This window comes from Nicotiana sylvestris, chromosome 2 (genome assembly GCF_000393655.2).
Source record: "Nicotiana sylvestris chromosome 2, ASM39365v2, whole genome shotgun sequence".
NCBI lineage: Eukaryota > Viridiplantae > Streptophyta > Magnoliopsida > Solanales > Solanaceae > Nicotiana > Nicotiana sylvestris.
This window is the reverse complement of record NC_091058.1, coordinates 211,973,644-211,988,170: the sequence shown is the minus strand read 5'-3', so window position 1 is coordinate 211,988,170 and position 14,527 is coordinate 211,973,644. Positions and strand designations below refer to the sequence as shown.

Sequence of the window (14,527 nt, the reverse complement as noted above, 5' to 3'; positions counted from 1 at the left end):
ATATGTAATGTCGGGTTTGTTTGGTTCGGTTTGACTTTCTTTAGTTAAAACCAAACCAAATCAATTATGGTCGGGTTTTTTTTTCCAACACCAAACCAAACCATAGTCGGATTTTTTTCTCGATTTGACTCGGATTATCGGGTTAGTGCGGTTTGTCGGTTTCTTTTGTACACCCCTATTTACTAGTACTTAAAAATAGATTTCACGAGCCAAATCAATTATTAAAAAATGTTAAGTTTGGAGCAACATTCTGACTGCATGAGTTTGCTCACATTATTGGTTTCAACTCTCAAGTATGTATAAAGTGTTATTTTGTTAGGTTGACAACTAACGTAAAACTAATCAATTTATGACGAACAATTTTGGCGTTTTTTGATTTTTTTTGTTCTAATTATCAACTAATCTAATTAAGGTTGGTTGAATCCTCTGTATGATTTCCGATCATGTCCATGAACCATGATTACCACTAGTCTTGTATGGGCTATTATGAGGCAATTGAGTAAGATAATTGATCATATATTGAGTTAGTTTGACTAACACACGTTGTGAATTGATTGGTAAATACTCTTTCATCCTTAACTAAAGGTTTTAAGTTCGAGTCATGCTATAAAGTTGTCTTTGTTAGATAACATTTTACCCTCAATATAGGACTTGCTGACTGCGGATACAAATTTAGTCAGACTCCAATTTTATACCAAATCAATAAATATAAGACATTTGGCTTTAATATATATATATATATATATATATATATTGATTGTGAATAGGTTATTTACCGTATGCCTATTCTTTTGCGCATGGTCTAAATAAACCTCTGAAATCATATCAAGATTGATCTTGGACATATAAAATTTTCAAATTAATAAGAGCCCGTTTGGATATAAGAATTTTTCGCTTTTTTTCGAAATCAGTGTTTGGTCATAAATTTTTTAATTTTCACTTGAAAATGAATTTTGGAATTTTTCGAAAATTTGAAGAACTCCAAAAAGCTGTTTTTCAAAATTTTCGCTCAGATCACTCACAAAACTTCAAAAACAACCAAAAATTATATTCATGTCCAAACACACCTCTAATTTTCTATTTTTAAATACCATTTTAACTTGATTTTTTTTTTTACTTTTTCTTTTGAAATTTTATACTATAATTCTTATGTCCAAACATGTACTAAGTTTAAATATTAAAATATAGACAACTGGGCATTGTTCAAAGAAGACAACATGAAAAACATCTGTAATTGTTTAAGGTATTAAAAGCAAATGGATAAAATATTACCTGTCAACTTACACATGATTTGTTGCTCCCATGTTCACATCCATGAGACAATAAGTTGGTCAAGATGGAACGACAAAACGTGGAACATATTTTTTTAATTATCTGATATTAAATTTTATTTACTTGACAAATTCGGATTTGATTGATTTATATAAATGTCCCCTTTTTAGATTATTGTTTAGATTTTGTCTATATTTTAAAAAGCCGTACAAATAATCTTTGGAAAATTATTAATTACTATTCCTAAAATATTTACTCATATAATTATCAGTTTGCTCCCAAAATATTAGATTGTTATCTAACGTATGCAATAATTTACAAAATTTTGACAGTGGTAGAATATTTTCTCATAAGATTTTTAGTTTGCCAAAATCTACCAAAAGATTCTTCATTTTGTGCTTAATTATTGGGGAAATGACTCAGTTCCACGCTCGTGGATTTAATTATCATTATTTACGAATTAATTGGAGTACGTGCAAGTTGTAAAACAAGTTTAACTTCAATACACTTATAATATAAAGTTGTTTTATACTATTAAATAAACAAACCCTGTAATCACATGTAACTATATGTAATAAACTAAATTTAGTAATTTAATAAAGCAAATAACTTACTACTATATTAAATTAAAATAATATAATAGTTGGTTAAAAAACACAACAAAAAAGGTAGCGGAGGAAGCTGATCCAATAGTCAATTCTAACCAGCGAAACTGCCGCTTAACTGTCTCTTCTTCTTCTTTCCCATTTTTAACTTCCACGTAAAAAACACAAAAAAATTAAAATAAAAATATTTACATAACACAAAGATTTTATTCACCTTCATATCTCTCTCACTATTTGTCCATATTCATTATATATATATAATTGTACACCCTTTTTCCGCAATCTGATTACTGTTAATCTCATCTTCTCCTTCACCAAGATTTTTCAGTAAGTGGGTCTGTATTATTATTTTTTGGGTGTTTTTTTTTTCATATTCTTTTGAATTTGATTTTATTAAAATCATGTGGGCAAGTTTATTATGCAATTTATCTTACATGAATTCTTCATTTGTTTTGATGTGTGAAATAAATGTTAATATGGGAGTTTGCCAAATTTGCATGTGCTCATAGTTTCAAGAAATCATCATAAATGAATGTGAGTTTTTCAAGATTCTTTATTTCCTTGTTGGGTTTGTTTTAATTTGAAATAAAGTTTTGATCTTTGTAGAAAATTGCATCAGTACTCATGATTGGATTGGATCTGCTACTTTAATAATCATATTTTATACATCTTTATGAGAAAAGACTTAGTGGGCGTTTGGACATAAGAATTGTGAAATTCTGGGGAAAAAAGTAAAAAAAAAAAAAAAATGTGAAAATGGTATTTGAAAATTAGTGTTTGGACATGAATACAATTTGGAACTGCATTTGAAATTTTATGAGTGATTTGAAGTGAAAAATTTGAAAAACGGTTTTTTGGAGTTTGTCAAATTTCCGAAAAAAATCCGAAATTCAACTTCAAGTAAATCTGAATTTTCATGGCTAAACACTGATTCTGAAAAAGTGATTTTTTTATGGCCAAATGGGCCCTTATTATTGCTCATTATTCTATTTTTGGTAATATCATGATTTTGGTGGAAAACCAAATAAAAGGAGCTGTTAGATTTTACCACATTGGTTGATGAAATGAGTTGTCTCCTTGTATGGTTTTGAGCAAGCTAAATTTTGGGGTTGAGTTAGACCCAAGATCCATTTTTTAACAGTAGCAACAAATGACTTTGATATGTTCTGCATTGAATTGATTCCTATGTGTGTTTTTGGTAATTGTGATGGTTCAAAATGAAATCTTAATTTTGGCGGAAAACCAAAGAAAAGTTGGATTTAACTACTAAAAGGGAAGCCCGGTGCACAAGGCATCCCGCGTTTGCATATTGTCCGGAGAAGGGCCGCATCCCAAGGGTGTGATGTAGACAGCCTAACCTAATGCAAATATTAGAGACTGCTTCCATGGCTCGAACCCGTGACCTATAGGTCACACGGAGACAACTTTAGCGTTGGATTTAACTACTGTAATTGTTAAAAGGAGATGAGTTTGGTATTTTCTGCATTGAAGTGATTCCTATATATGATTTTGGTAATTATGTTGGTTCAAAATGAAATCTTGATTTCAGTGGAAAACGAAACAAAACTTGGATTTAACTAGTATTAATGTCAAAAACAGATTACTTTATTTGTTTTGCATTGAAGTGATTCCTATATGTGTTTTTGGTAATTATGATGGTTTAAAATTGAAATCTTGATTTTGGTGGAAAACCAAACAAAACTTGGATTTAACTACTGTCATTGTTAAAAGGAGATGACTTTGGTATTTTCTGCGTTGGAGTGAGTCCTATATGTGTTTCTGGTAATTATGTTGGTTCAAAATGAAATCTTGATTTCAGTGGAAAACGAAACAAAACGTAGATTTAACTAATGGTATTGTCTAAAGCAGATGGCTTTGATATGTTCTGCATTTAATTGATGCCTTTATGTTTTGTTAATAGGTTTCAACCTTTGGGTATGAGTATAAGTCGGACTACAATGAGTGTGTGGTTTGAGGATTCTTTATGCTTTGCTTCATGTGCTGAGGATATGTGAATGGATTCAGCAAGAGGTTGGTTCCAAAAATTGGCGTCAACAAAGAAGGATTCAATGGCAAGTGGAAGAGAAGATGACAAGCCGGCGTCAGCTGAAGAGGCTTCCAATATAACAAAGCAGAGAGTCGCTGCAGCAAAGCAATACATTGAGAAACATTACAGAGAGCAGATGAAAAATTTGCAGGAGAGAAGGGAGCGGTACGACGTACATGCTAATTTCTTTATTTCCTTGTTACTAGACTTAGTTCCTCCATAGACGAAGAGGTTCAATCGGTATGCTGAACTATGATTTCAGTAGTAGTACTAATGCTTTCCATACTTGCTTAATCCTGCGACCATTTGAGCTGATTAAAAATTCAAAGGAGAACATTTAAAACGACATTTGGCCCATTTTGTATGCCCAGTAGAGGCAGGAGAGAAGGGAGCGGTACGACATAGATGCTAGTTTCGTTATTTCCTTGTGACTTTCCTTGTTACTAGACCTACTAGTTCTTCGTGCAACATTACTTTGTTCCTTGGTTTCATTAGAGACATGTTCCTCCATAGATGGAGTTCAATCGGTATGCTGAATTCAGTGGCGGAGCCGCATGGCTCCAAGGGGTGTCAGTTGACACCCTTTCGCCGGAAAAGTACATTGTTTCAATATGTTATTTCTTTTAATGTATATATACTATGTGTTGAATCCCCTTTACTTCTTCGTGTGTTTGCTTCTTTAAATTCTGATACCCCCTTAGTAAAATTCTGGCTCCGCTACTGGCTGAATTATGATTTCAGTAGCAGTAATACCTTCTATACTTGCTTAATCTTGTGAGAATTTGAGCTGATTAAAGAGAAAAGGAGAACATGTAAAACAACATTTGGCCAATCTTGTATGCCCAGACCCTCCAAACGGGCATTATGCAATTCTTTTCTTTTTGTAAAACCTGCTTATGATTGACGAAGTAAGTAAGTTGGATCTGGTGGTTGGTGAGAGGCTGGAATACTTTCTATTGGCTCCAAAGCGAGCAGCAGTGTAAAGAAGAAATGAATAGCATCCTCTTAGAGTTAGATCTTGATGGGGATATCACAACTATTCTACCTGGTGGGGGTGCTTAAGCCGTACCTTCGACATCCCCGTAAAATAATTTTTTGCTTCAGATTTCACCCTTCTTTTTTTGCTTTGTGATGCTAATTATTTAACAATGCTAGTAAAGTATTGAGCATAATTTCTCGTCTCTATACGGAGTTGTGTGAAACCAATAAAAACAACATATGGAAAAAACGTAGATCCATATTAACCTGATCTCGTTGTTTTAAAAGTTGTTATTACACGATAGTCATCCCATTTCCTTTTCGCTCTTTCTTATTTTACTGTTTTGTTTTGTTTTGTTTAAGAATAATAACTTGATATTTCTGAACTTTTCTGGCATCTATAATGCTTTAAATTCTATCCATTTCCTTTTTTCTCTTTTATTATCTTGCAGGCGAATTTTACTAGAAAAGAAGTTGGCAGATGCCGATGTCTCTGAGGAAGATCAAAATAACCTACTGAAATTTTTAGAAAAGAAGGAAACTGAATACATGCGACTCCAAAGGCATAAAATGGGAGCTGATGATTTTGAGTTATTAACGATGATTGGAAAGGGTGCTTTTGGAGAGGTAATGTTTCTATCAGAAACAACTATGTTCCTCTTCATTTATTCTGTTCTGTTCTCCACAGCCTTTCTTTTTGCCTTTTCTCTGTATTTGGAAGTTAAAATTTCTTATGTAAATAGTATAATTTATGGTTCCTTATTTCTCAATGCTGTGAGAAAATATAGATGATGAATTGCATTTTATTGCTCCTCAGTGGTGAATCGTGTGAATATTTTACGGCATCAGTATCCAGAAATTAGTTTGTAACTGATATTTTATGACAATGTAATCTATATTTGTGGTTTATGGTACTATTTTCCTGCAGTTATCTCTATCGCTCGAGGTATATTTGTGGTTTGCGGTATTAATATTCATAGGTTAATTATGCTGTTAATTTCATAATTTTTAATGGTACTTAAAGCTAGTTCTTTGTCGAAAAAAAGCCAATCGCATGATTGGTTTCTCCGTTATTACAGGTCAGAATTTGTAGGGAGAAAACAACTGGTCAGGTATATGCAATGAAGAAGCTTAAGAAATCAGAAATGCTTCGTAGAGGACAGGTACATATGATTATGGTCATCAAAATGCTACAATTGATTTGACAACTATATTTTTACTGGTCCTTAGCTTTTCGTATTTTAGGTTGAGCATGTGAAAGCTGAAAGAAATCTTCTTGCGGAGGTTGACAGTGATTGCATCGTCAAACTGTATTATTCTTTCCAAGATGACAACTATCTGTATCTTGTTATGGAATATCTACCTGGTGGAGATATGATGACACTTCTCATGAGGAAGGATATATTAACCGAAGATGAAGCTAGATTTTATGTTGCAGAGACTGTTTTGGCAATTGAATCTATCCATAAACATAACTACATACATAGGTTGTGACTTGATTTGATACAGCGATGTAGTTTGTTATGATCTTTTTTTATATTGGCTCTGGACTTCTTTAAACATAATGTTGTTAAAGGCGCGCTTAAAGTGCGCTTAATCCCTGAAGCGAGGCACAAAACATGTTGAGCGCTTCGCCTCGCTTAATGGGCGCTTCAGCGTTGTCATCAAGGCTCTAAGGCGTACTTTTCCTTGCCAGTGAGCGTAATCATGAAGATACGACATTAAACAATTGATATTTCGCTTTATCGTATTTTTTTCCCTTCAATTTCTTTGATTCATTCTCAAAATTATTAGTCTTGGACATATATGTTCTTTTTCTCCATTTGCACCTTTCTTCATTAAAGCCCACAATTTATATGTGCTTTGCGCTTAAAGCCCCAATGGACCATAAAGTTTTTTTGCGCTTAAAGCCCCAATGGACCATAAAGTTTTTTTGCGCTTTTCGTCTTTGATAACACAACTAAACACTCTAACTTTGTGCAGCCACCTTTTATTTGTTGCAGAGACATTAAGCCTGATAACCTGCTACTCGATAGATATGGTCATTTAAAACTATCAGATTTTGGATTATGTAAGCCATTAGACTGTAGTACCCTGGAAGAGAAGGATTTCTCAGCCGGTGATAGTGCCAACGGAGGTTCCAGGAGTGATAGCCCTCCCGCTCCTAAACGCACTCAGCAAGAGCAGCTAGAACACTGGCAAAAAAATAGGAGGATGCTTGTAAGTTTCTTTACCATGTGGGTATTCCCATTCATCGTACTTCTTTTCCCACTTCTTATAATATTTAGGGGACTCTACTTCATTAAGTCATTCCCTGGTTGATAATGAAGATGAAACAATCATTACTACTCCCTCCGTCCCAATTTATGTGACACTTTTTCCTTTTTAGTCGGTCCCAAAAAAAATGATACCTTTCTATATTTAGTAACAATTTAACTTTTAAATGCCCATTTTATCCTTAATGAGATGATTTATAGCCATACAAATATCTATGGCTCATTTTAGACCACAAGCTTCAAAAGTCTTCCTTTCTTTCTTAAACTCCATGCCCAGTCAAACACCGTCATATAAATTGGGACGGAGGGAGTATCATGTACTATTTAATTGTTGACCTTAGAAGCAACATTCTATATGTGATTTTTATGAGTGTTTATTGAAGTTTTCTCCTTGTTTATTTGATTGTCCGTGTTTGGGAAATCCAGGCGTACTCCACAGTGGGTACACCAGACTATATTGCTCCTGAAGTCCTGCTGAAGAAAGGTTATGGAATGGAATGTGACTGGTTAGTACACTTCTGTATTACATAATGAGGCGTTTGAATGCACATTTTTTGGTTTTCGTAAATTTGGGGAAACATTGATCGTATGTCTTTTAAAGGAGTAACTCCATTGTGCAATTTCAAGTGGTTCTTGCCCTGCTCTGCCCCACCCCTATTCTTCCATCTCGTCTTTTTTTCATTTTCTATTTCCTTTACGTTTTCATTTCAAGGGAGGCGGGGGCGGAGCTAGGATACAACATAGGGGTTCGGCGAACCCAGTAGTTTTGTTCTTAACTCTGTATTTGTCTTAAAAAATTTACTGAATATGTATAAATTAGTAATTTAGAACCTAATAACTTAAAAGGACTAGAATCTCGAACCCATAAACTTCAAATCATGACTCCACCTCTGAAGGGAGGGTGGATTCTAGTTGATACGCTTTATATGTTTCTCCTTTCCGCATCAATTTGGTGTAAATTTGGTTTTATTCTGCAGGTGGTCGCTCGGTGCTATTATGTATGAAATGCTTGTCGGTTATCCGCCTTTCTATTCTGATGATCCCATGTCAACTTGTAGGAAGGTGATCAATTATGACTACCTGTATACATTCCTTCCTTTTTTTCCCTTCCTTTTCGGCTTTCTGGATGCCCTAATAAATTCTACTGATTCTTCAAACAGTTTCTCCTTTCACAAAATACTAAATGAAAGCTCCCACAGAATTTTATCATCTCAGGCATTTACCTTTTGTACATGCAGATAGTAAACTGGAAAAATCATTTAAAGTTTCCTGAAGAAGCAAAGCTATCTCCAGAAGCGAAAGATATTATAAGCAAACTTCTTTGTAATGTCACTGAGAGACTTGGTTCCAATGGCGCAGATGAAATAAAGGTGTTGTATGGTGTGTCCTATGATATGTTCCTGTATCAGTTCTAGGGCTTAACTGCAACCGTAACCCGGTGATTTTTTATTTTTTTTTCCCTCTATTTTCTTTTCATCTCAGGTCCACTCGTGGTTTAAAGGGATAGATTGGGATAGAATCTATCAAATGGAAGCTGCCTTCATTCCTGAAGTCAATGATGAGTTGGACACCCAAAATTTTGAGAAGTTTGAGGAGGTATCTCCATCCCTGTCCCCTCTTTTTTTTTATAACCGGGAAATCCGCGGTGGCCTGTAGCGCACCATTCGGAACTCAGTGGATGATGGGCCTCTACCCTTCTCCACTTAAATAGTAGGATTTTGTCTGTGGCAAATTTCAAACCCGTTACTGCGCCTAACCTGCACATCACACGCTGCACTCTTACCAATAGACCAAAGCCCCGATGGAATTCCCTTGTTTTTTATTTGGTTTCCCGTCCGGTGTTCGATACTCGCATTAAGGCCAGGCTAAATCCAGTTTCAAGTCGCACATTGGCGGTAAAACGCTCCCAAACAAAAGCGATCCCATACTCGGGCCTCGAACCCGAGACATTTGGTTAAGGATGAAGGAGTACCTACCACTCCACCACAACCTTTGTTGGTTGGAATATCCCTTTTCTCTTAAATTATTATTTTTAAATATTTTACTGGCTTTTGAAATCTTTTCGTTGGCTCTGCAGTCTGAATCTCATTCTCAGAGTGGATCGAGATCTGGTCCGTGGAGAAAGGTATTCACTCTCATAATCGTATGGGCTTGTAGTTTGATTTTTCATTCACTTACCTAGTAGCAAATTTGGTAATTTTTGGACATGTACACAACATATTACATCGGGCACAGTGATGAACATGACATTGTTTTAAAAAAGTGTTTGTCATAACCATGCATACATACATAACTGCTTACTGAAGTTTCAGAATGAGTTGTTCACATTATGCATTTGGAACTTGTTCTTGTTCTTATATTTGATCAGTTTTCTTTTGCGTTCTAAGTCTTTGTTTTTTCCTATTGTTGTTCGTTTCATACTTTGTATAATTTGGGTTTCTGCAGTTTCTTGTATGACCTATCTATCCTATTCTTACCCTGCATGCAGATGCTCTCGTCTAAGGACATCAACTTTGTCGGATACACGTACAAAAATTTCAAAGTCGTGAATGATTATCAAGTTCCTGGAATGGGTACTTCCTCTATCTGTCCCTCTCTATACGCATTTTCAATCGGTCATAATACTATTACAAAAGCGGAAAAATATCAATCTTAATGTCCCAATATTTGAATAGTCCAACCTCATTTATTAATTTCCTCTTGTAGCTATTTTCTGCTTTTATTCTTTCTTTTGCCAGTACCTTCCAGCCAAGCCTAAAGTACGTAGATTAAAGCTGAAGTCTTTGAGTACTAAAACATTGAGGGATTTAGTGTACTTTGTTTCAAAATGATGCTAGTTGTTTGAACATAAATATGTCCATAGCGGTTGTCCTTCATTCAATGACGCCATATCTTTGCAATAAATGGATATATCTGAGATTCCTCAAAAGTCTCGGACATCACGAGCAGAAAGGACACAATTGGTTGCCTTACTTCTGTCTTCTTTTATTTCTTTTTCGGGTGTTGTGTACGTTAATCTCTAGATGTTGACATGTTTATATATCCCTTTATCCACGATTCTTCTGTCTATCAATAACTGCATGCATTGTACGGTGGATGTGAAGAAGTAGGCCATTATCTCGGCAATAATGAGCCAAGCTAGTCTTGTGGTGAATCCTCCCCGTTAAATAGTCATGCATTACGATCGGAATGCCCAATTATCTAGCAAATACAGCTCTTTTGATCATTTCTTCGCATGTATCTGCAGTAGCATTCATAATGCCCTTTGATTTCACCTGTTTCATCCTGTGCTTTATAAATTGCTTCAGCACAAAATAAGAAACGATCTCTCTAACACATAAATGGTTGTGAGTTCACGTTCTCATCATCTTTGGTAAAATCAAGTCCACCGCGAAGACATTCATAAACAACTCTACCGTAGTTTTTAGCAGATAACCCCTTAATAAGCTTTGACTGACATTTACGGTCATTGATCTCTGAACTCATTGCCTTTGATGTCTCTTTTTTGTTTTAACAGTTGAACTGAAGAAGACAAATACCAAGCCTAAGAAGCCGACAATCAAATCACTGTTTGGTAATACTTATCTATCTCATCTGCTTATTATGAAAGCAATGTTATTACTTGATTCTTTTTGGAGTTCTTTCTCTTCTCCTACGTCAGATTTTATGCTCTGGAATATATAAAGAAAGTTGTCTGTCTAATGAGTCCTATGATCCATGTTACAACTGCTGCAACTGTAATATGCCTTGACGTTGTCACTTCACGATTCTTGCGAGTTAGATATTGTGCACAGTAACATTACACAATTAAAATAGGTTACGTGCAAGGGCGCAATTACGTGGTCCAAAGGGGGTTCAATTAAATCCCTTTCGTCAAAAAATTATGTTGTGCAAAATAGGGTAAAAGCAATTTTTTTAATATATATATATATAAATTGGTGAATTAGTATGATGATGACATGATTTAAATGGAGAAACATGGTCAATGAGGATTCATATAGCCGATCCCAACTTGTTTGGGACTAAGATGTAGTTGTTAGTTGTGGACCTAGGATTTTTCACTAAGGGAGGTCAAAATATGTAAGAAGTAAACTCCAGAAGAAGAGGGGAGTCAATATAATATATATATATATATATATACATAAAGAGGAATTTTTCATCTAGCTACACCGTGTAATTTTCCAGCGAAGGCCTTGAATACATGTGGCTCCGCCACTGGTAGTTGTTGTTTTATAGATTGGTGAACTCCATTTAGACAAGGGAAGCTTTTAGTGTAACGAGAAAGACTGTTCAAAAATTGCTTTAGATCGCAAGTTTGAATACTAGGTGTGACATTCTTGCATTTTTTGAATCCCTTGGCCTCGCCACTAGATGCATGCTATCTTGTGCTTGACACCCGACGATCTGTATTAGTCACCTCCCCTCTGAGGCCCGCATTGTACTATACGTCCCGTCTTTAACCACTTAATTTTAGTTTGGCAACTCGACTTTCATTATCTTTTTCCTCTGTATAACACCAAATGTGAAACACATTTGTTATCTGTTGAATATTTGTCTTTCAACAGGAGACGAGTCAGAAACGTCCGAAGACAACTAATGATAAAAAATAAGGGAGCTTTTTGAATCGCTTGCCTCAGCAACATGCAAGTTTCTGAGAAGCAGAAAAAAGTTGCGCGAGCTCCTTGAATCTGCTCATTAGCATGAGTTGACACAAGTTTTGGCAGTAGGTTAGTGACTACTATTAGTTCTGGAATAACTATTTACAGAATGGAAATATGTTGAGAGAAATAGGTTGTATATTTTGGACAAAGTCCTCTTTTTCACCCATTGATTAACTTGTTTGATACAAGATTTATATGTAATAATCAGCTTTTTTAATTTGTAACTTATATTCTTTTTGCATTTAGTTTCAAAATCAGAGTGCAACATGCAGAACATGACATTCAAATCCTAGTTTTTCATTGTTTTCTTCAAAGATGTAAGTGTTATTGTTATAGACAAGAATAATATTGGTGTTTATTGAACAATAATTACATGCAAAGATTTGCAATTACATTATTAGGCACATAATTCAGTGAAGTGAATTTTATGACCCTTTTGTCCATATATTTTTTTTCTTTCTTTTTTCGATTTAAAAAAATGTGTTTGTCCATGAAATTTTATAAGTTTTTGGAGATTTTTTGAAAATGAGTTTTTGAAAAACCAAAAAGTGGTTTTAAACACTTTTTCAATTTTTCGGGATTTTTTTTGCCCCACTCACAAAACTGCAATATTTTTCAAGTGAAATGCATGTCCAAATATAATTTCAAATTACAATACCATTTTTCACCTCAACTCCAAATACTATTTTTTTTTAAAAAAAATATACTAATTTTTATGTCCAAACACCTGCGTAGTTTATATTGCAATGACCAAGAGATTGGTAAAATAGATCAAATAAACGGTTTCACAAAACTTTGGTTTATTTTTTAAGCATTATTAGGGGAGATCAAACAATCAGGCAAACAAACATTTCTCTATACTGGTGTCCCTCCTCTTCGACACCGCGTACCCCTTATGTAATAGCTTTCATTAATACAATTAAGCTTTCATTCTCAATTTTGTTTTCTCAATTGCTATTGACATTGGTTTTCTCATACGACACTAACAATCTCGTCTAGCGTACGGAAGAGACCTCAGTTGGCGAATAGTAACTGCACTGACATCGGTTGCTTAGCCTTACCTCGCCTTCCAAGGAATCTCAGGAAGGAGCCACATAACAATTGGTATCAGAGCCTAGGCTCGACATCGGACAAGGGAACACATTGTCGTTACCACTATTTCTGACCATGGTGAATCATAAATAGGGATCGCATCGCGGCTCTTGAAGAGACGATTGACGTATTACAGCCCATTGTGGATACTGTGCCCGATCTAAGAACCAACCTAGTACAAAGGTTGGACGACCATGCTGAAGGTGACATTGCGAACATCAGTCGCGACTTTGAAGGGGACCGGCAAACGGCAGCCGCGGAGGCAGCCAAAATTTTTGGTAAATTTGAGGGCCTCCAACAGGAGCGCACCGAGAATTTAGACTATAGGGAATAAGAGGCAGACTAGGTGACTGCCATGCAGCAAATCATAGACAACTTGATAGGCCAACTCAATGTTGTCAATGTTGCACAACAATGCTTACTTCGGGGAGGCGAAAACCAAATCAAGGGTGCTGTGAATCTAGCCTCTGTGCTACAAAAACTGAAAATTCCTGAGCCAAAGCCATACAGTGGAGCTTGGAATGACAAAGAAGTGGAGAACTTTATCTTCGACATCGAACAGTACTTCGATGCCGTGGGGGAGTTAGAAAAAACAAAAAAGGTAGCAACTGTTGTCATATCTTCAGGGTGATGCTAAACTCTGGGGGGGGGGGTGAAATACGAAGTCATTAAAGTTGGTGAAGATGCTCTTAAGACATGGGCAGAACTAAAGGCAGCCATACGCCTTCAGTTCTTCCCCGAAAATGTTGAATACAATGCACGGAGGAAACTACGGGAGCTCCGCTAGACCAAGTTAGTGCGGGATTACGTGCGGGAATTCTCCATGCTCATGCTGAACATACGGGATATGGGGGACAAAGACAAACTCTTCACGTTCATGGAAGGTTTCGTGAGCATGTGATTTTTGCCCTACTAGAAATACTCCTACAAAAATTAAAGAAAATAGATTTTTCTAAATTGTTTTTAATTTCATAGGATTTTTGTAGGATTTTATTAATTGTTTGTACTTCTGTGAACATTTAATTTTGTTAAAAACATGAAAAATACCACAAAAACGTCAAAAATTTCATGCATTGCATATTAGGTTTTGTGTTTGTATTTTAGGATTAAATGGTTAATTAATTGCTTGATTAAAATGAAAATCACAAAAAAAAATTGTTCATTTTACATTTTTAGCTTTTAATATTAGATTAGTAATTTTTCCTTCATCAATTTAGGATTAATTAATTTTATAAATAGATAATTAGTCTGATTTTATAGATGAGAGTAATTTAAGATTTAATTTAGGACTTTAATTAATTTAGTTAGGTGTTTAAAATTAAAGAAAAGAAAAGGAAAAAAACAAAGAAAAAGGAAAATGGGGAAGAAACAATTTGGTTCTGATTTTGGGCCACCCAAAGCAAAATTTGGTGGCCCAAATGCTATTTTTACTCAACTTCACCCAAGCCCAATACTTCACATACCCGGTCCAATTTCCACTAATCCAAACAACCTCGTTTTAATCCTAAGCCATCTCAGGCGTTGATCATTGCAGATCCAATGGCTGAGAACCCTATACCTTAAAACCTTAAATATGTCCGAAAGAGACCAGCCCCC

General features: G+C 35.2%; 1 protein-coding gene across 2 annotated transcripts; it reads left to right on the top strand.

The window, feature by feature from the left end:
• Positions 1-2,086: 2,086 nt before the first annotated feature.
• LOC104210687 (uncharacterized) lies at positions 2,087-12,248 on the top strand. Of its 2 annotated transcripts, none has more exons than XM_009759634.2 (14): positions 2,087-2,204; positions 3,799-4,089; positions 5,355-5,529; positions 5,982-6,065; positions 6,148-6,389; positions 6,906-7,122; positions 7,605-7,684; positions 8,156-8,240; positions 8,417-8,548; positions 8,661-8,774; positions 9,256-9,303; positions 9,667-9,751; positions 10,696-10,752; positions 11,744-12,248. In XM_009759634.2, the coding sequence occupies exons 2-14, from the start codon at positions 3,893-3,895 to the stop codon at positions 11,773-11,775; spliced, it is 1,548 nt and encodes a 515-aa protein (XP_009757936.1). In that variant the 5' UTR covers positions 2,087-2,204; positions 3,799-3,892; the 3' UTR covers positions 11,776-12,248. The 2 variants fall into 2 exon arrangements, with proteins under 2 accessions (XP_009757936.1, XP_009757937.1); XM_009759635.2 differs by having other exon boundaries at positions 2,133-2,212; positions 11,744-11,966.
• The last annotated feature ends 2,279 nt before the right edge of the window (positions 12,249-14,527 follow it).